The 21,786-nt window shown below is 57.6% G+C and overlaps 1 protein-coding gene across 2 annotated transcripts in view; it reads right to left on the reverse strand.

Moving 5' to 3' along the window:
- The window catches only part of GLI2 (GLI family zinc finger 2), a 180,481-nt gene that overhangs the window by 22,435 nt on the left and 136,260 nt on the right, over nucleotides 1–21,786 (reverse strand). For both annotated transcript variants that reach the window (XM_044913258.1, XM_044913259.1), the window contains exons 3-5: nucleotides 15,100–15,302; nucleotides 11,595–11,780; nucleotides 1,157–1,358 (exon numbers count right to left, since the gene is read on the reverse strand). In XM_044913258.1, the coding sequence (XP_044769193.1) occupies nucleotides 1,157–1,358; nucleotides 11,595–11,780; nucleotides 15,100–15,302 (591 nt within the window). The remainder of the gene's footprint in view (nucleotides 1–1,156; nucleotides 1,359–11,594; nucleotides 11,781–15,099; nucleotides 15,303–21,786) is intronic.

Here is a 21,786-nt window from a genome sequence, read left to right on the forward strand (position 1 = left end):
CCTGCCAGGGCCTGGGAGGGGAGTGTGGCTCACCTCACTGCCAGCAGGGCTTTACCTTGCTGAAGAGCCAGCAGGGGCTCCCCATTGCCTGCCATCTCAGGCCTCCCCTTCTGTGCTCACCCCCGGGCCCTGCCCCACGATGCAGCCTTTGCTCCAGCACGCTGGCCCCCAGGAGGAGCCAGGCCTCTCATCCCCACACCCCGGCCCTTCACCGCTCTGATGCCTGAGAGGCACCCCTGCATCATGACTCCCGGACTATCTGAACCCCACTGGGCCCCTGAGGCCGGTCCTGATGCCCCCTTGTCCAGGAAAGGTGCCCTGGGGCCTCGGGCTCACATGGTCCCCTCTCTTCTTTCACTTTTACTGGGGTTCTAGGCCCCTTCCTATCGTCAGTGTATGGGCCACTCTTTCCAGAACAGGATACTAAGGAATAAGGGTGACCGCCGACCCTAAGCCATACACGGGTGGTCTGTGGCTTCCTCCTTGCTTTCTCCTGCATCACTCACTCTGGGGGCAGGAGAGGGGAGCCAGCTGCCATGGCGGGAGGACGCTCAAAGCAGCCTTACGGAGAGGCCCCTGTCATGAGAAATAAGGCTCCTGCCAACGGCTGTGTGAGCAAGCCACCTCGACATGAGTTCAGTCAAGGTGGTTGGGTCTGAGTCCTAAAGCAGCCTTGGGCTGCATGGTGGGGGTGGGGAGGAGGGACACAAAGGCGAATGGTGTCCATGAGGTTTGGGTGTGCCGTGCCGTGACCACAGCGGGAGGCCTGCGTCCAGCCAGAGACCTGGTGGCACCCAGGTCACTGTCATGCCTCGCGTGGTCCCCAGCGCCGGCCAACAGCCGTGGCTGCTCCACGACACCTGCTGAAATACTAAGAAAGCCACCTTTGGTTCCATGACGGAATCTTTCATGCCAGGCCCGCTAAGCGTCACTTTTCACACCAGAAAGCGTGCCTGGGGGCTGAAGGAGCACATGGAGCCAAACTCAAACGTTGGCCCATTTCAAAGTCCTCGTTACCGGTTTTGAATTCCTGAACCAGTTGCAAGTGCGCTGATTCACAAATGCAGCAACAGGTCCTGTCTTTCTCCTCGGGATGAAAGCGCGGCCCCTCCCCACGGGGCCCCCAGGCCGCCTCCCCCTGGCGGCCGGGGCTCACCTGAGGGTGCCTGCCGACAGGTGCCCGTAGGAGCCGCTGGCCGCTGAGCTGCTCCGGGAGTTGTTGATGTAGGCCACCAGCGAGTTGGGGGACGTCCGGATCATCCGCTGCAGGTCCAGGCTGGCGTCCGAGAGCGGGGAGATGGACAGCGCCCGCTTGCGGCTCAGGCGGGGCGTCACCCGTGGGCTGGAGAAACGTGACACTGTGGGGACAGCCAACCCCAGGCGTCACTGTGCTTGTAGGGGCATAGAATCGGGGGAGGGGATTGGGTGGTGGGGGACGGTGGGGAGAGCCTTTGAGGACGGTCTAATGAGAACCGCCGGGGGCTCTTGGGCAAGGGACCTAGCCTGTCTCAAACTCAGCTGGCTTCTCTGCAGGATGGGACGGATCCGCGCACGGTGTGGTGAGGCTGGGAGAAACGCAGGTCAGTGCTTGGGTGAGAGAATACGCTCACCGAACATAAATTAGCGCCTTCACTGTCAGTTTTGCAGAGAGCAGGGCGGGAGTCAGCAACGCCCAAGGCATGGCAGTAAAGTACACACACCATAAGCGTCGAGCAGCTCGGCGGCCTCTCACGAAGCGAACCCACCTGTGACACCAGCGCCAAGTCAAGACACGGCGTGGCCGGCACCTTTCCAGACCCACCCCGAGGGCAGCCCCTGTCTGGGCTCCTGGAGCCGCCCGAGGCTTCGGGAACCTGTCACCTTCAGCACTCATGACGCGCAGGCATACCCCCCCACCGCTTGCAGAAGCTCTCACCCCTCACCCATACAGAACTGCGAGAAGGGAGGACAGCCTGCCCTGCACGGGGCTGCCTTCATCCTGGGTCACACTCCCCTGCCAGGGCTCCAGACTGCTCCTTCACACAGTCCCCGCCCCCCGTCAGGGTTCTGGGTCTTTCCTCTGGACAAACAGTGGCCTAGAAATGGTCTGACAGCATCACGGGGCAACTCCCACGTGCGAGTTTCTGCTCTGTCCAGACCCTCCCTGAGCCCTGGTTTCTTCTCCGTGAAGGGGTCTCCTGGTTCCGACCTCCGGGGCTGTGGTGAGGAGGAGAGTAGGTGACGTGTGTGAGCAGCACCTGTCCCACGGCAGGGGCGCCCAAATGCACGGCCATGGTCCTGCGTTTCTGGACACCTGGACTGACACCTCTTTCTGTGCCCCTTCAGTGGCCTCCCGGTTCCCTTTGGGCTGCCGGGGTTGTCCGGATACAGCTCTAGTAGCTGCCGGTGCTTGGCTGTTCCCAAGCTTGTGATGTCCTCCTTCTTCCCTTCTGTCTGTTCAGAACTGCTTGGACCCCGCAGGTCCCCCTCCTCCAGGGAGGCAGCAGGTTACCCTGGCTGCAGGGTTGGTGTGTTGGTGCCTTGTCCCCACAGCTGTGGGGACACCAAGGGCAGGGCTGATGGCCTGTGGATCTCTGACCCCCATCCCCAGTGCCGACCAGCCCGAGAAGGCTCAGGGCATGTTCAGCCTGTGTGAGTTTCAGAAGAGCTCCGGCCCCACCACCTCATGCCCTGGCGCCCCCCCCCACCTCAACCGCTCCACTGCTGGGCCCTGGGGGAACCCATGCCCGGCGCTCCCCCAGCCGCTCACCCTTGGCTGGCAACCCCGGGAAGCCCCTTTCCTCGTGGGCCACAGGGATAAACACCCTCTGAGGCTGTGCAGAGGACAGATGAGGCCCCAGAATCTGTCTGAAAGGTAGCTCCAGGTCACTAGGGGTATCCTGCAGGGCTGGGCTCAGCGGGTTCCCACCACCCACACAGCAGCGGGAACCGGGGAACCCGGGAGTTGGCTTGACGCCTCCCATCCTCACCTCCTTCCTGACTGAGTCTGCCCCCAAAGCTGCTGACGGGTCCCCTTTCTCCCACCCTCCCCCAACTCCTTCCAGCCCACCACTAACCCTGGTCATCCTTGAGCCCTTAGCTAATTGCTATGTGGATGGCACATGCCTCACTGCAGCCCGAGAGCTCTTTAATGTGTAAATCGAATCGTGTCCCTGTGCCCCCTTCTCCAGAGCTCCCCAGTGCTATTAGGAAAAAGGCCCAAATCCTCAGGGTGGCTTCTTGGCAGCCCTGTGGGTGTCCCCTGCCCACCTCTTCAGCTTCATCCTGCCCACGTCCCAGGCTCTGCGCCAGCCACATTCCAGCTTCCCCCTCAGGTCACCTGCCTCTCCACATAGGGCCTTTGCACATGCAGATTCCTCTGCCTGAAGTGCTCCTCCCTCTTCTCTGTGCTCAGACCTCAGGGGGTTACCACCTTCCCAGGGAAAGCATCCTGACATCCTCTGTTGGGAAGGTTCCCCCGCCCCAGTCCAAACAGGTGTCCATCGGCAAGCCTGCATCTGCTGGTGTGGTTTTCCGATGGCTTCTGGCTCTCCCGCCTTCAGGCGCGAGGGACTGGCGTCCTTCCCCCCTCACTCCACATGGATGCACAGACAGCGGGCTCAGCGGTGAGCCCAAGTGCGAGATGGTGACGGCTGAGCCACCCGCACAGGCACGCTGTGGTGAGGGAGAGCAGAATCACAGCCACGGAAAGTCAATATTTATGGACCGCCTGGAAGGTGCTAGATGCTGTTCTAAGCGCTCAAATGTATTAACTTGTTTATCTCTGAAGTATTAAATAGTGTAAAATTGCCCTAGAAGGAAGGGGCTGTTAGTACTCTCATTTTACGAATGACAAAACAAGCGGCTTGCCCAAAGTCGTACAGCCAGGGGAAGTACAAAAATGGACTGGAGGTCAGGCAGTTGGCCGCCAGACCACTCGGCACACCACCTCTGCCCAGGGTGGGGAGGCGAGGCATCTTTCGGGGAAGGATGTCCTGGAGGGTTGGGGGCTGCGCTGGACAGACACACATACACACCATGTGGGGACACACAGCTGCGCTAGCCAGCCACACCAAACCCAACACTTAGTGATCGCATTGGAGCCCATGATTCAGCCTCCTGAGCCTCTCTTTGCCCATCTGTACAGTGGGGGCAGGGCAGCTTGGCTTGCTGGGTTATTGTGAGGACCACCCAGAGACCACAGAAGTGCCTAAAACCCAGCGGACCTTCTAAAGTGAAACTGAGAGTTCACGTAGCTTCTTTAGGGGCGAGGAGGATGGTTTCGATGGGCAGGGTGAGCCTAACGCTAATACTGCAGTAAAGGACAGCACGTCTAGAAAACAGGATTGGGCCACATAGCAGCACACCCATCACTAAAGCATTCACTCATCTGTCCATTCACTCGGGCTCCTTTAGGCTTCTTTGTTCTTATTTATTGAGTTCACTCCTTGTCAATCCTTACTTCGAAGGAAAATCAAAGATGCAAACGTGAATCTTCCCAAAGATTCCTATTACTTACGGACTGAGTGGCAAATGGAGAAATATGAGGTGAGGGAAGATCTAACATCATATAAAGGAAGAAATACACTTGTCTGTGTAATACATTTTTCAAAAAAGATTTTGTGGCTAATATTTGGATTCCCACCCTCTCCTGTGCCCCTAACAAGAGGAAACAGGCCAAATCTGACAGTGATATTCATCTCTGTTATACCCACCCCTCAAAGGAAATATATTTATTAATGCACCTCTTCCCTTGATAAATTACTAAATAGAAAGAAAATCCTGGCACTCATTTCCTGTGGCTTCTCCGGTGATTTATGACTGGAGAAGGGCAGAGTCATGGCATCCATTCATCTGTGGATGAGTCTGTGCTGATTTCTGTCAGCCGCCAAGTGACCGGACACCAGCCGGCCTTCACCTGGGCAGATGCCGCCCGATACGACCCACTCCTGTTGCCGTTGGCATCTGGACCCTGTTTCATCCACTAGGTCTTTCTTTTGTTCGTTCGTGTGTTAGTTCATCCTCATCCTCCCATCAGCCCCCTGTCAGTGTTGAAAGCATGCCAGGCGTGGGGCTGGTCACTACAGAGGCTGCAAGCAGGGAGGACCCTCAGCCCTGGTCTTCTGTGAAGCTCACTGTCCAGGCGAGTGATAAAAGTAGTAGTCACAGTACTAGACCACGTTCGCTAGGTGCCTTAGCTAGGTCCAGAGTACCCAGGGACATTGCTGCTTTCCCGGGGGCAGCCGGGAAGGGCAGGAGATTTGAGAACAGGCCCTGGGCCCAGGCAGACCACGTTCTGACCCTGCCTGACTGCTCTGAACTGGACCTCCCTGAGCTGGTTCCTCACCTGGAAGATGGGCCCAAAGGACCCACCTCAGGTCCTTTGGTTAGTGCTATGGGCTAGTGAGCAGCATAACACCCAAACTCCAGGTGGACATCCTAAGGACCCAGGAACCAGGGCTGAGGGCAGCAGGAGGGATGCAAGGACCTGTCTCCACGGGGCCTGGTCAGTGCAGGTGTGACACCAGCGATGGAGAGAGCTGCGTCCCAGCCCGACACCCCAGGAGCCTTTTCTGGGCCAGATGCTATCCTGAGCATGGGGCTGGGACACGCCTCCCCTGGGGACAGCAGGACCCAGCCTTGTGGCCTGACTCGTGGGCTCTGAATCCTCAACCGGAGCATTCCTGCATATCCCTGCCCCAACCACTATCTTCTGGACTCAGCTGAGGAAATGCTCAAAGGAAACCCAGCTGGAGGACCTTAACCTGCCTTACACTTAGCTGTCCACAGCCCCCTCACCCCGTCTTATGGGGGAAGTGAGAACACTTAGGCTTTGGAGCCCAGAGGCTGACCATTTCCTAGTTCTGTGATGCAGACAAAGAAACTTCGGGCGCAGGGCCTCAGGTTCCGCGCCTGTAGAGTGACTTCATAATGCTGGTCTCTCAGGACTGTGAGTGCAGGCTCACCAGATGAGCCATACACACCAATCAGCCTGGGCCTGCACCCACACGGCAGTCCTGCCCCTCTGGGCCCTGCAGCTTGCTCTCCTCTGCCTCAGTCTCCCTCCTGTCTGCAGGCTGGGCACGGCCTCCCTGCCCGACTGAGGCCTCCGACAGTCCCTCCACAGCTCCTCCTGCCTCTATGTGGTGTGATCAATGTAATTGGTTTCTGAAAACCCCCTTGGACCCACAGGCGGCATAAAGAATGGGCGTCAGAATGGAGGTGACATCCAAGTCAAATTAGTGTCGATATGACAATAAAATATACAGCTCGGAGGAAATATGGGCTGTAAACAGACAACATTTCAATCGGAAACATTTCAATCTTCTCAATGTGGTGGGAGGAGGAGGGGGTGGGGCTGTGGCAGCTACCATTCTGCTGTTAAATCACCAATATTCAACCGCATAAAACAAGAAGATTCCATTTTAAGGCCCTAGTGACAGCCAGTGAATCCCCCGCCCTCCAGAGAACCGGGAGGCAGACTGATGGCCTTGGACTCCCTGACCGGTTATCCATTACCTCCCCGAGCAGCATCACTTCCCACTCTTCCTGCTATCAATCAGCCTCCTTTAAAAACAGGAGGCAGCGGGCCTTCATCGACCACCAGGAGGCTGGGAAGCCCGTGGCAAGGGAGGGACACAGGAGATGCCCTGGATCCCGCCCACGGCCCAGCCCCGTGCCCTGGGAGGAGGGCAGGGCTTGCATCTGCACTCCAGCTAGAGCCCCATCAGAGGCCTCTCTGTCCCCCTGACTCTCCCCCACCCCCGTGGGGGTTTTCCTCAACATAGGATGTGTACTCTACCCAGATGAGGTTATTTTAGGCCTGATGGAGACAGGGACGTGGATGCCTTCCTCATATATGATCAGGTTTCCCATATGAGAAAAAATATACCAATTCTATTTTAAGATCTATTTATTTAACCCCCAAAGGTGAGTGTATTAAAAATGTATCATTAAAGAATCGTGCTGATGGCACTTGGCTCAGGTAAAAACGGTGGTGGTGGTTTGTCAGCGAGCAGGCGGGGGACACCCGCCCTGGTGGGTGTGGACCCAGGTGGCCTTCCTGCACCTTCTCTGCAGGTCGCTCACATAGTCCGGCAGACCTGGCCTCCACACCCCAGCTTGACATTCAAAGCCTCTGGAAAGTTCTCTCCTCTTGGAACATGAAGGGAAGGAGCTGAGAAAGGAGGCCAGGGTAGGTGGGGTGGCCTGGGGATGGATATTCTTTGTCCTGCCAAGGAGCACCCTGAGCGCACGACTTGGCACGCTATGCATCACTGCGTCCCTAGCACCTAGAACCATGCCTGGCACATAGGATGTGCCCAAGAAATACCTTCAGAATGAATGAGAGAGAGAGATGGAGAAGAAACACACCAAGAGGGAAGGGTTAGTCTCAACTTCCCACACGCTGAGGCCCCCTACACCTGCACAGAGCTTACATGTCATAGCCATGCTTATGGGAAGCTTCCTAACATGAACACACATGTCGTCAGAGAGTCTCAGGACCCTTCCACAGGTGGGCTCTGAGCTTGCACAAGTCTCTCTGGGAGAGTCTGAGCAAAAAGAAACTCAATGGGAAGGTCTCTCCCCAGACCCAAGCAGATGGGACGAGCAGAAAGCACCGGAGCTGGCGGGTTCTCCCTGCTCCCCAGTTTATAGGAGGGGAGAGGCTGGGGACAGCCCAGAGGCAGGCCTGGGCTATGAGCACTGGAGTCTCTTTGGGATGCACGTGAACCGCACATCCACATGGGCATCAGAGCCAAACAGAAATGCCTAAAACATTTTTAAAAGCAGAAGCAAAGGTTCTGGTTGTAGTTCAAACCGGTTTGAAAAGAAAAACTGTATTAAGTAATGACACATACAGGATATCATGTTGGACTACTCTTGATTTGCTTGGATCATAAGTGACTGGGACCAAAGGAAAAGAATCATCCATTCCTGAAATCCTTCAGGGTTCAGAAAAATCCCCTAGCCCCACCCCATGCCTCAGCCTTCGAAACTGATCTGCCTGCTCGGGCCCACGATGGACACTTCCCTCTGCACCCCGGAGCCAATCATGTTCCCAAGAGGAGAGGTGGAGAAAGGATGGTGGGTGGGTGTGATGAGTCCGACGTGAGCTGGACGCTCTCACGCCCACTGGTGAGCTCATCTCCCGTTGCTCTGGCTCAGCCCCAGATGCTGCCAAATGCGGAGCGCCCCCGAGAACAAAGCGGCCGTGTTCCCAGCCACCTCCCCGGCTCCCTGCAAGCCGGCAGCTGCTTGCCTCAGCACAGTGTCTTCCCCAATCAGTTTGCATCTTTCCATCCTAGGGTTTTTTTAAGTGTCACTCACTCAATCAGTCACTCTGCAAACACGGAGGCCTGCTCCTTGGCAGCCAAGCTCCAGGACGTGGAGGGCTCCCTGGTTTGTTAACAAGGCAGCAGCACCCAGCGGGACAAAAGGGCAGGAGCGCGAGCACTCGAGAGCGGATGCGGTTGAGCTGGGGCTGGATTTGGGTGCAGGGCTAAGCTGGGCAAGGCTGGAGGGAGCGGCATTGCAGGCAGAAGGTGCCCGGCCATTGTCCAAGTGGCTGCAGATGGAGCGGGGCGGTGGGAGGTGGTGTACAAGGCGGGGGAGACGAGGCTGGAGGGGAAGGCCACTTAAGCCACATTATAAAGCCTGAATCTTGCCCTGAGGGTGATGGAAGCCATGGGGGCGCAGAATGGCGGAGGGGATGCAAGATCCCTGCTAGGCGGCTTGGAGGCTGAGGGAGCCTGAGCTGAACAGCAGTGCAGGGAGGGCGGCAAATCACAGGAAGGTCGGGGGGTGGGGGGTTGACAAGTCAGATGTGGCAGACCTGGGGCTGGGACCAATGGGAGGCATGGGGCGGTGGCCAGGAGGAGTCGTGGCGCTGGGGTAAGCACGGGGTGGACAGAGACAAAAGTCCCGCCGGACGGGAAGATACAGAAGAGGGAAAAGACTTTTCGAGGAAAGAGAATGGAACGAGTACTCATGAGCGGCTACTGCGCGCCAGGCATTGAGCCAAGTGCATACGCGCGATCTTACTCAACAGTGTGTCTAGTTCAACCGGCACGCGGGGCTGGGAATCGCTGTCCGGACCCCATCCAGTGTCCCCACCACCTTGGGCCAGCTCCCACAGTGGGGACGCGTGCAGAGGCGTCACTGGCCTAGATGTGCCTGAGGCTCACTACCCAAACTCCCTTCCCACGGCCCCACCTCGGGGCACCCCGCTCCGGCGCGGCTGCTCTGGGCTGAGCTGGAACGCATCTGGCCCTGCAGGCCCTCCCCTGAGGTCCCGGCTCTCGGGGCGTCAGACGTGTTGTGCAGCGGGGTTTGAAACCCCAACTCACAGCCTGGGCAACTCACGTGTCCCCCGTTTGCTCCTCTGAGAGTAGAGATAGGAATTGCAGGCTCAGAAGGTGGCTGAGGGGAGTCACAGAAGAGAATGTATGGAAAGGCACAGGATAGAGACGGTTCTGACACATGCACACAGCAGGTGCTCATGTCTGCTCACTCGGCCTCTCCTGCCTTCTGGGGACACCTGCCTGACCAGACCCCTGGGCCGTGGTTTCTGTGTGTCTGCCCACTGTCCCGCTGGCCTCGTGCCAGCCACCCGGAGGCCTTGGGAGGCAGGCCGTGCGTGGGAGGATGCGACATTCGGACATGGCTATTTGAGCACTGTATTGTACCCGTTGTCTGGTTTCTAATTTGGACAAGTGGCATATACACACAGCTTCACCAGCCGCTGACACCCCACCCCACTCCCTATGGGGAGCAGCAGGGGGCTGTTGAGAGGAGGAGGGCATGTGCTCAGGGGCCAGGCCTTATCTCACACCCCATACTTGTGTGTAGTCCTGGACTGAACTCCATCCTGGGGAAGGCACAGGGGAGGGACAGACCCGGGAGTCAGATTCCGATGGCAGCCCTCGGGGCGTGACGAGGGTGACATGGGATGAGAGCCGGTGTTGGGAGGACCCCAGTGCTCTTCCCCAGTGGGGGAGAGGAAGAGAAGGCTCAGCGGGGTTCAGGAACCACGTGAGGTGGCTCTTGTACGTGCGAGGTGAGTAGGGCAGACAGACAAGAAGGATCCAGCGGAGGGGAGAAGAGGGAGAAGGCTTCTGGGGAGACGTCCCAGAGGAGACAAAATCTCAGCCAGGCCTGAGGAAGGGAGGGGCTTGGCTCCACTCCAGCCAATAAGGTGGAGCTGCAGGGGCTGAGGTGGACAGGAAGTCCTGGGGGATGGAAGGAGGCTGAGGGGTGCAGGGGCCCACCCCGAGCCACGTCGCCTGGCAGGCATCGGGACTTACCTCTGGAGCCCGTCCCCACCCCCGCTCCACAGGCCCTAGTGCTCCCTACCATCAGGGAGTGGGAAAGCCCTCCCAGGCAGGTATGGAGGATAAATCTGCCGAAGCCACCTGCCTGCTCCTTGCTGGGGTCCTAGCTCCATGGCCCTGGATCCCTGGGTATCTCTGGGCTGGGCTCCAGCAACAGCAGGTGGAGTAGTGCTAACTGGGGGAGGTGGGCACTTAGCCTTTCCCCCCTCCTCCCTCCTCCAAGGGGGGGGCTCCATGCTGTCCCCAGGGGCTCATGGTCAGGGGGCTACGGGCACCCCTGTGAAATTAGGACAGTATTTGGTGGGAGGGGAAGTCTTGGTATATTATGGGCAACAAGAACTTTATCTACCCAGAACACTGGATCTCCCGCCTGCCACCGGGCCCTGCCTGCAGCCTCCAGCTCCATCACTGACAACCATCCTCTACTTGCTCAGGCCCAAGCCCCTGGTGTTGTCCCTGATGCCTTTCTTTCTTCCTAGCTCTTCATCCGGTCTGGGAATAAATCTTGTGGCTCTATCTAAAACGTGATCATTTCTCCCCACCTCTACTAACTGGACCCCCTGCTTCCGCCTTGCCCCTAAACCTACTCTCAGATCAAGAGCCACAGTGGGATTCCTTTTAACAATAAGTCAGATCTCATTACTCCTCTGTCCAACCCCCTCCAGGGGCCCCATCATGCTCGAGCCAAACAAAGTCTTACCAAGCCCCAACCAGCCTGCATGACCAGCCCTGGAATTCTGGCCGCACCCTACTCCTGTCCCTCACTTATTGCGTGCCGGACATGCTGGCCTCCTGGGTTTTTCTGGAGCTCAGAGGGCACCCAGCTGCCTCAGGCCCTTTGCACTTGCTATTTCCCCTGCCTGGATCCTTCTTCCCGCATATTTCTGTACTGCTCACCTCCTTCAATTCTTTGCTTGAATATCATTTTCCCAGGGAGGATTTCTCAATTTCTTCATTCAAGACTGCACCCCCACTCCACTTGGGGCTTCTTACCCCATTCTTGGCTTTGTTTGTCTCTCCCTACTGCGCTGTTAAGTTCCATGAAAGCAGAGATGAGCGTGTTTTGTTCCCTAGTCTGCAATTCCTGAAACACGTCCTGGCCTGCGATGACTCACTAAGTATTTGTGGGAGTTGCTCAGACTCAGTCCCCTGTGGACAGCAGTCATGGCAGGGATCCCAGATCCCCCCTTAGGGCTCCTCACCTCCAAAAGGAGCAGCAAGCTCCCTCCTCAGCCGCCATCTCCCTCCCGCTCCCTGCCCCCACCCGGGCCCAGCACTCACCATCCACTGGATTGAGGTAGTCGTGGAGATGGGGTGCACTGGCAGCACCCCCACTCTGCATCAGCAGGTCCCCGTAGGGTGCAGGGTGGCCCGCCATAAGGGTCATCTGGTGGTAATAGTCTGAGGGGTTGGTGCCTGGAGGGGGGAGGCCAAACAGTCCCCTCTCCTTGAGGTGCTCGTGGGCCACTGTGCGCAGGAGGGAGGGAGAGAGAGAGAAGCCGTCAGGATGTGGCCAAAAAAAAGAGAGAAACACGCACATGGCCTGAGTTGTGTCCCCCCTCTACCCTCCCAGTGCCTGCTGGTCGGTCTTCTGCCCCTGGGTCCCCTCCCCCCACGGAGCAGACAACGTGGGGGGGGATGTGCTTCTGCTGATGGGGAACCAGAGCCCACATGCCCCCATTTCCTCAAAGCCGTAAACAAGTGCTCCCTCCTCCCCCTCCAGGCCCCGCAGGAGCCCAGAGCTGCAGGCCTACAGGGTCCACAGGCCAGCAGAGTCTTCAAAGGAAAAGAAGACGCAAACAAAGGCGCCGTGGTGGTCGACAGTTGGGCCAGGTCAGTCTGGCCTGAACGCTCAAGGCGAGATCGCGGGGACCTGGCCAGATAAAGCTCCCGGCCTGGCCTGCAGCTGCAGAACCTGGGGCTGTCTGCCTCCAGCCCTGCATCCGGCCCTGCCCCTGCCCAGGCTCGGCCAGGAGGCAGGGAGGACGAACTCCGGAGCCTCCGGACGGGGCCTGGCACTCGGGGTGCCTCGGCACCTGGCTTGGAACCCAGCAAACCCATCGAGAGGTCTGGCTTTTACCAGCGGTGCAAAATTGGGAAGGGGCTCAGTTTTCCGTCCATAAAATGGGGGGAATAATACTCGCTACTCAAGTTACTATGAGAAATGAGAGTGACAGCCAGTGTCATGCTGAGCACTTGCTGGGCGAGGGACTCACATTCATTCTCAGGGTCACTGTCCCCACACACTGTGAGCGGAGGGCCACCATTACCATCCTCCACTGGCGGATGAGGACTCTGGCGCTCTCTGCTATTAGTCTTGGCAAATAGCAAAGATCTCATATGTGCTGGGCAGAGAGAAGCCAGTCGATGTGAGCAGCCACCCCCCTCCTTCTCCTCCTCCCCTTCCCCTTCCCCTGCTGTATCCGCTAGAGAGGCCTGGCCTGCAACCAGGGTGATGCCCCACCCTGCCTGCCCTCTCCATGCCTGAAATGCCCTCCTGTCCCCCTCCTCCCTGAAGCCTTCCCTGGAGTGCCCGTTTGTCCTCAGAGCACAAAACGGTCTGTCAGACATGGCCTCTGATGGCTGATGAACTTTCTGGGCCTCATGTGGGCAGGAGCTGGGGCTGGCACAGCTGTGTCGTGAGCCTGACATGCTGTCTCTATCCACTTGGGGGCTTGGTTCGGGGCCAGCGAGGACTCCGGGTATCAGGTATCAGGTCCACCCCCTGCGAAGGTCAGGGCCTTGCAAATTAGCCAAGTGCCCTCTGGTGCTGAACTCATGCCGCCTCTGTCAAGGGGCTGGGGCTGGGATATGTGGCAGAGAGAGGAGCCCCAGCGATGTTTCTGTGGAAATCAGGCATAGAATCAGTGCTCCACAAATGGAAGTCTCCTCTTCAAGGGCAGCCCGGTCTCACCGCTTAGCTCTTCACGGGCTACACCGCGGTCAGCTCAAACTACAGCGTCCTTGTCTTTTCTAGAGACCTCTCTCAGGGCCCTCTGACCCCCGCCTCGGGAGGACTGCCACGTCCTGCCTCCTCCGTAGGAACCCCGTCACCATGCATATTAGTTTCCTTAGGCTGCTGTGACGAGTGAGGACAGACGTGGAGCCAACTGCTGTTCAAACAACAGAATTTCATTCTCTCACAGTCTGGAAGCCAGACCCTATGGCATCAAGGTATCATAGGGCCAAGCTCCCTCCAGAGGCTCTAGGGGATCATCCGTCCCGTGCTCCTTCCAGCGCCTGGGGGTTGCCAGCTTCCTTGGCCTATGGCCACATCACTCTTATCTTTGCACTGCACTCCCATCTATGTCGCTTGTGAGGACACTTATCGTTGTATTTAAGGCCCATGCGGACATTCCCGGATGATCTCCTCACTTCAAAATCCCCAACTAAATCACATCTGCAAAGGCCTTTTTTTTCCCAAACGAGGCCACATTCTCAGGTTCGGGGTATTAGGGTGTGGACACATCTTTCCCGGGGGCAGGCAGCCTCCAGCCCACGACACCACATGCGAGCTTCAAGGTCAGGGCAGTATGTGGATCCTGGCCTGCATCCTCAAACTTTGGGCGGCCCGGAGCTGGCTGGGTCATCAGGAAATGACATGGAGAAGCCCAGGCCCACTTTCCAGAGTTGGTGGCTCAGTGTGGAGGCGGCGTGATCCTTCAGGGCACCCTCACTCGGCCAAGGCCACTCAGAAAACCCACACAGATTTCAGGACGATGAGCCCGATGCTTCAGGGAGATTTTCTGTCCATTCAGAGGCCAGAGTCCTTTTCCTTCCTGAGAGGCCCAGGACTCGGCTCCAGCTCCTGGTCATAGCCCCTAAGTGGGGGAGGGCACATTCCCCCTGGTGAGGACTGGAGGTGGTGACAAGGGACCCATTGGGATCATGTTTCCTGGAGCCTCTGCCCATGGGCTCTGGAGTGCAAATGTCTTCTAGAACTGCCCGGACCAAGAGGCACAATTTCAGTGGGCAGATTGAGAAGGTGCCCCCTGGTTGCTTTTTGAAAATTGCACTAGAAAGTGGCTACCGGGCACCGTGGGGGGTGGCATGGGACAGTGGGGTGGGAACATTTCCTGACAGGAAGACAGGATGGGCACGGCCAGCTCCCGAATGTACTCACTACCGTCCAGTGTGAGTGTGCTCGTTTGTGTGTATCAGTGAGTGGGGATGGAGCTGGAAGTATTAAGTTTTTTTTGAAGTATTAAATTTTAGACCTGAAAACCCTATCTGTATTATGTGACCTACCCTTTCTGGTCACAAATTAACTGGATTGGGGTGACCATCTGATCTTTGAGCTGGGCCAATCAATTCTCTCTCAAGCATCTGAGCTGAGGGACACAAGTGAGCCCCCGGTGCTCATCTGTGGAGGCTTGGGGTGCCATTTGGAGGCCACGTGTTGACCTACAAGGGGCACATAAAGCAGATGCAGGCAGAAACCAGCCCGGCTCTGCCTTCCGGCTGCTCTGGGGGCCCAGGTGACACCTCGATCCAACACCCCCTTTACTTAAGAAGAAGCAGATTTTGGTTTATTGCCTTGATACCTTATCATTATTATATATAATTTGCATGCAAAAGGGTGCTTCTGAACAGCTCTTTAATGAGCACAAAAACCAATATTCCGCGGATCTTCTTGGCTTTCCCCATTCATTTATGGAAAAACCTGTTGTTCAGGGTGGTGGGGATGAATGTCAACTTGCTCGCTATCCCAGGGGCTGGGGGGCTGGGGAGTCAACAGTGTTAAAGTTAGCGGCATGGTTCCCCCAGCACCCCAAGCTCTACTCACCATCAGCGGGGCTGAGACCCCGGGCTGCAGAGATCGCGGGGAGCGTGGGGCTGCTGTGCATGGCACGGAGGTAATGCTCCATGTGGGGGCTCACGTATGGGTGGGGGGCGTTGAAGGGGGACTCCCCAGGGCCGGCGGGGTGTGGGGAAAGCCGGATCAACGAGATGTCGGAGATAACAGGGCTGCCACTCAGGGCAGGAGGCCTGCAGAGACAAAGGAGCGGGGTCAGAAGGCATGGCCTGTTGCAGAAGGACGTGCGTGCGGGGAGCCCTGCCGAGCAGTGGGCGCGGGCACCCTTCATGCGTCCGAATTCTCATACGCTAGCCAGTGCACGCAGGCTGAAGGCGCCTACAGGCTGCTGGGGCCGCCCGCTGGTCTGGTGTTGGCAATGAAGTGCTCGGCACACACGGTCGGACTTGCGGGACCACAGGCCCAGTGGGCCACATGCATGTGCCGAGCTTTCCCAGGGCCTGCATGAGGCTGGACAAATGGCAGCAACACAAATCTTTGTTAAATGAACAGAGGCATGCCTTCTACATGAATGAAAAACAGAAAACACTAGTACCAGGGCAAGATGCAAAGAGCTCGTATTCCTAACAGAATGGAAAGAAGGAGAGGGATCGGGAGAGGCCCTGAAAGTAGAGAATTTGGGGTTTAGTTGGACAGTCACCGCTGTGGACCGGCTGGGAAGGAACAGAGCAGGATTCAAGAAGAGCTCTCAAATGAGGAGCCATAACTAAAATTCTAGAATGTCCCTTTAGCTCTCCTTACATGGAATTCCTTTTGAAGCTAACAGAGCCTGCCTTCTCAGATGCCCACCAGCGGTCAGGCATGAACCTGGCCTGGTCCCTGTGGCCCGAGCTGGCACTGCTGCAGCCCACCCCCATGTCCCCTGCTCAGCCTTCAAGGGGGCAGCGGCTCCAGTCAGCACAACGATGGGGCCTTTACACTAGGCCTGCCCACTCGGAGTCTCCAAGCAGCTGTTAGCATGTTAGCGCCAGGGTGTTCTGAGGTCATCTACCCCAAAACCTGCCCATCAGAGAAAAATCAGGCTTTAGAGGAGACGTAGCTATGAAACCACAGCTAAGTCACTGCAGACCAGATTCACCAAAATATAATTTTCATTTTTCAGAAAACGGGGTCTCTCTGTGATCCGATGTAGTGCCAAGAAAAGAGTTTCGGACAAATCTGCATTAGGATCTCAGCCGTTACCAGCTCAGTCACGCTGAGCAAGCCATTTAACCTCTGCTGAGTCTCAGTTTCTTCAACTGTAAAACGGAGATAATAGTGCCTTTTTCCTGGGGCTGCCTTGAAGAGGAAAGTCCCCCAAATGGTGCGTGAGACACAGCGGTCCGTTAATAGCCCAGAGCTCTTATTACAGCATTAGCGCCATACTTGGAGGGCAAAACCCAGATGTGCCCGGGAGGCCCTCCACACCGCCCCACGGGAGTGACCTTGGACGTGGGCAAGGGCAGGGTTAGAATACTTCAGAGCGGGGATGGTTTGTCCACCGGCTGGAGCGAACCAGAGAGCATTACTGCTTATGTGGGAGAGTGCTCGAAACCCGTGCCCGCCACACGGGGCATGCCAGGACCCAAACAGGTGACATCCAGATGTTTCTACATCTGGGTTTCACAAACTCCCCGCATGGAGGATGTGAGCATTCTGCTACATTTCCTTCTCGCTTTTGCAGATGTGATTGCAATGTGCGTGCAGATCCAACGAGCCTGCCAGGCCGCTCTTCCACACTGCTGTGCTTTTGTGCACACGGAGTCTTGGGCTCGAGGGCCTTCCCGCGTCCTCTACCTCGTCAGGCAAACCCGTTCTCCGCCCTGTAAGCCCAGGGGAGGGAGCGGCTTTGGTGACACCTTCCCTGGAGCCCCTTGTCCTGGCACGAGCTCTCGGCGCCTTCCTCCCTGCTACCTCTGGGAGGTGCCTGCTTCTGGTCTGAGGTTGACGGGTCCATCTCCCAGGTAACTGGGTTCTGTCTGAGGTACCTCTACACGCTACCACCTGGCAGGTAGTGAACTAGCATCCCCCAGAGGGATTTTCAAAAGCAGTGATGGCCACACGTTTGTTTCCAGCCACTGAGCTTGGCAGAAGGGAGTCTTTGGGATAAGTCATGCGTCATAGCCCCAAGCTGCTCTCACTCACAGGCCGCCCTTCGAGGCCAGCCCACCTGGAGGGAACTGCATTCAGCGCAAGGGGCTTCAGTGACGGCTTCGCTCTAGGCAGGGGCGCTATGTGTCCCAGGGTAGGTGGGGGGAACAGAACCAGACTAATTCACCTACTCACCAAAGGTCTGTCTCGCTACCTCGGGCATGCTGACCGGGGCAGGATGGACAATCATGTTCCTGCAACAGGACAGGTGTTCTATGAAGACAATACTTGGAGAATATCACCCATGGGCCGGGCCTGTGGGGCAGGGAGGAGACCTCTGTCTGACTCCTGGGCACAGATCTGGGATTGAAGGTAAAACTTCCGGAAGGCTGAGCATACTTCAATAAACACAGAGTGTTCTGGAGAACAGTGTGAGGCACCTCTTGTCCTCAGATCCCTTAGTCGTCCCCCGAACACTCGAGGTAGGGTGGGTTCCCAGGGCCTACAGGACACTGGTCAGGGTTGTGGTCACTGAAGCCAGTGGCCTTAAGTGGCCTGCCCAAGCTTCTCTGGCACCAGGGTCTCCCTGTAGGGCACACTGATAACAGCTGAGGCCTCATGAGACAAACCAGTGACTATATGGGAGTTAAAGGAACACATTTAGGGCCCACAGAAGCCCTGGTATGTCCAAGGGGACCCCCACTCCACTGGCCAGATGAGTGTCCAAAGCAGGAGGCTGGAGACGTGTTGTCATGGCAACAAGCACACCACTGTGGGGGCTGCCCTGGCGGGGGCTGGACTCCAACCCAACCTAGCAGTTGGGCCTGGACGTCCCCGCATGGAGGAACTAGGACGTTTGTCTTCATACCTCAGTTATCACCCTTCAGGGGAGTGAACTCTGCGGCTCTCTTCCCATCACAGGTCACCAGGGGAACAGGGAGCTCATTCTTCCAGCGCACCCCGGGCCCTGTCTCAGACCCGGGGCTCAGAGTGGAGCCTCTGGAGCTCCTGGCAGGGGCGTCCAGCCGGCCTCCAAGGAAGCATGGGCTGCGTGTCCGTCTGGAATATTTGTGAAAACTCTGACACCAACAATCGCCCAGGAGGACTCAGGGTCCAGAGAGGGAAGTCGCCCCTCCAGGCTGTGTGGCCAGAGAGAAGGCCAAGACTCAACCGGAGTCTGCCTCATTCCCCGGCTGGTGCTCCCCTCATCCCAGGGGCCACCCCACCCCCACAGGGAACACTGCGAAGGCCTCCCTGTTTCCCTGGGCGCGGAGCTGAGAGAGGCCACTGCCTCCCGACCAAAGCAGATTCGATAGGGTTCGCTGGTGAGACAGGCCAGCTCCCAGGGCTGATTGAGAGTACACAGAACAGCCCCTTGCTCTTCCCAGGGCCAGGAATGCTGTCACTGCTAGGCCTGGGAGCTGTGGGAGCGAGGCCGGCAGAGCCTATCATGAAGGCACAACCAAATGCTCTTCTTTCATAAGCAGAGCAGGCCTGGATTCTGGAGGCCGTTTGTGGGGGGACCCAGGGCCCGGAAGCAGTGGGGCGGGGCTGGCATCTGGGCACCGCCTGTGCCTTCGAAAGCACCGGTTCTCCCGCGAACCCTGATCTTTCCCACCTAGCTGGGTGGCCTCGGCCAGCATGCTGCCCCTCTCTGGTGCCTCCCAGGGTGGGGCACATGCAGGGGGTTAGCGAGCATTAACCCCCTTCCCTTCCCTTCTCTGCAACAAGTCAACTTGGGGGTGGAGCATCTACTGACCTAGACACCCAGTACCCAGGACAACAGGAGCTTCAGCCAACACAGCTGTGGATGACTATCCAGACACCTCCTCCGGGAAGCCTAATCTCAATAAAAAAGTCACCAAGAAGGCGCTTCATGCCCATTTTACAGATGAGGACACAGCCTGTGAGGCTAGGTCCCTCCTTGCCCAAGGGCACTCAGATACCAGGTAGCGGGACGACCCCCGACCCAGGTGGGTCTGGGCCCCAGCCTATGCTGTGCCTGACCTCCCCGGGCAGAGAAGTGGGTGCTCCTGATGACTGTGGCTTGGCGGGGGCGCAGGGTCAGGCAAGGGCAACACCTGAGAGCAGAACAGCTTTCTCCCCACTCTGTTTCAGCTTCCTTTCCACTCCTGCTCCATCACCACGCACAAGCCAATCCAGCTCTCAGGAGGGAGTTGGAACCTCTCCCTCCCACTGTGTTGTCAATGACTGATAAGGATCCAGGGGGCACAAATGTTCCAAGAGGTTATCATTTTGACAGACCAAACCAAGCAAAAGGAATGAATCTAAAATGGCAGAATTCCAAGCATCATTAATGCACATGGGGGAGCAAGGAGCTCCCCAGCAGCCCCGACCATCACACCAACTCTGCCAACGTTCAAGGCAGGTCCTTCCGGGAAGAGGGCTCCTCTTGGGTCCATCCTAGGGCCCAGCAGAAAGTTCCATGCATGCTGGGTGCTGCCGGTGCTCGTGAGCTGACCCCAGGAAAGATGTCTGCTGGTGAAATCTGAGCCAGCACTTCAGGCTGACCCCCAGCTACCCCTTCCCTTTCTTCTTGCATGTCCACACCATTGGCCGTGGGGGCCCAACCCAGGTCTCGGCTGTGGCCTGTCCTGGCCTTGAATTCTGGCAACTGGGCAGAGACTCGAGGAGGTAGCCTTGAGGGTGAGAGGAGGGGCCAACTGCGTGAGCTCATTTTAAGAGATGCTCACGTCCTCCTCTGTCGTATGCACGCATGTACACTCACACACCTGCCGGCTGCCATCAACTGAACTGGCCAAGCCAGCCTTGCTGCCAACAGCTTCCCTTGTTCGTTACTCTTATGCATTGCTTTCTCCCCTGCGGTCCGACTCTGAGCTCATCTGAGCCTGATTCTACCATCCTTGGTCTGTTGGTTCATATTCCTGACAAAGTCGTCCTGGGCGCTTGCTCTGGGCCCAGGACCTATACGGAGCTCAGAGCCCAACAGGCAGACTCACAGGTCAGGTAAGCATCGGGCAGTTTGATAAAGACCCCGCCCAGAGGAAAAAAAATTATCTAACTCTGCATGTAAGCATAAAGGAAGGCTTCTCAGAGGAGGTGACATTTGCGCTGGGTTCTGAAGGATCAATAGGAGTTTGTGAGAAAGTGTATGACACTAAGAAAGGAAGCAGCATGCACAAAGAAAGGCTGATGTATAAGGATATGTGTGTGCAAAGGCTATGCCTGGATGGGGGAGCAGAGCACTTGGGGCTGGATCTATATTGGACTCACTTCATTTCTTCTCCAGGGGCTAGGGACCATGTGACCTGAGCCCAGCTGATCAGCGCATTCCATGTTCCCGGGTACTGTGATCATTTCAGAGATAGGCATATGCCTAAGACAGCAGCTTTGGCTGGACTCTTTGGGGAAGAAGGATTCTCTGTCCACACGAGTTGCTATGCAGGTAGGATGCAAGCCTGGAGCTGCCAGGGACCATAAGGGAAGAGGCCAAGACTGAAGATGATACAGAGTGTCAGAGCTGGAAGATGTGGGCTCCGGTTCTTGAATTGAGCCCCTAGTACAGATCCTGCTTCACCGGAAGTTAGTTGCGTTGGCCTTTTCATTCATCTGAGCCAATACACTTGTTTGTTTGAGCTGAGTTTTTCTATCATAGGCAACTGCCAAGGCAAGCCTTAACGAACACAGCCTCTCCCTGCCCAGAGCGATCCGGGGCCCAGCGTTCTGCAAGGCAGATCGGAGCCATTGTTCCCGGGGCCTGCCCACGTCCCCGCCCACAGGACTGAAGGAGTGGGTCCAGGTGACCTGCCTGGGGCCGCTGAGGCTGCTGAGAGCAGCTGTCGGGGCCCTTCCATGTGTGGGCGTGAGGCAGAAGCAGGGGGCTCTGGGTAAGAGTAACGGCCACCTGCCTCCACGTGTGCGGGTGTGTGCGCGCTCGTGCACGTGCGAGCACTCTGGGGACGGGCAGCAATGGCCTGTGGTGGGGCCCAGCTTCCTGGGCAGTCGAGGGCTCCCGCGCTTCCTCCCAGTAGGGGCACTGGCCGCATGGCCGGGCCAGCCTCCTCCTCCCCGAAAGCTGCAGGCAGGGCCACGAAAGGGCATCTCCGGAGCAGCATCTTTCCTCGACCTTCTTCCCCTCCCTTCCCTATCGAGAGGGGGGCCTGGCCCAGCCCCTGGGCAAGATTTCAGGGCCAGGCCCAAAGACCAGGATGGTAGGCAAGGGGAGAGAGGACAGAGAGAATGGGCTGAGCCAGCGGCGACCTCACTGGCCGGTGGTTGTTCCGGGCTCACGCGCCGCTGCGGCAAGGAAGCTGCGGCCCCCGGGGTGGTCAGCCTCCGCCGGACGCCGACGGCACGCAGCACATGCAACTCTGCAAGGCAGGTTTCGGTGCAGAGGGAAACCATGGTGCAAGGCTGTAAGCGAGACTTGCCCAAGGCTGCAGAGCTCTAAGTGGCAGCGAGGAACGGAAGCTGGCCTTTCTGCCTCCACCAGGCAGGTGCGGTGCTTGGACATCCCCTGTGGTCCACCCAAAGGCAAGCTTCTGCCTCCGCTGTCTCTGCCCTTGACAGGTTCAGCTCGGTGTCCCTTTGCGGACATCCCCTCCG

Source organism: Neomonachus schauinslandi, chromosome 3 (genome assembly GCF_002201575.2).
Source record: "Neomonachus schauinslandi chromosome 3, ASM220157v2, whole genome shotgun sequence".
Lineage (NCBI taxonomy): Eukaryota > Metazoa > Chordata > Mammalia > Carnivora > Phocidae > Neomonachus > Neomonachus schauinslandi.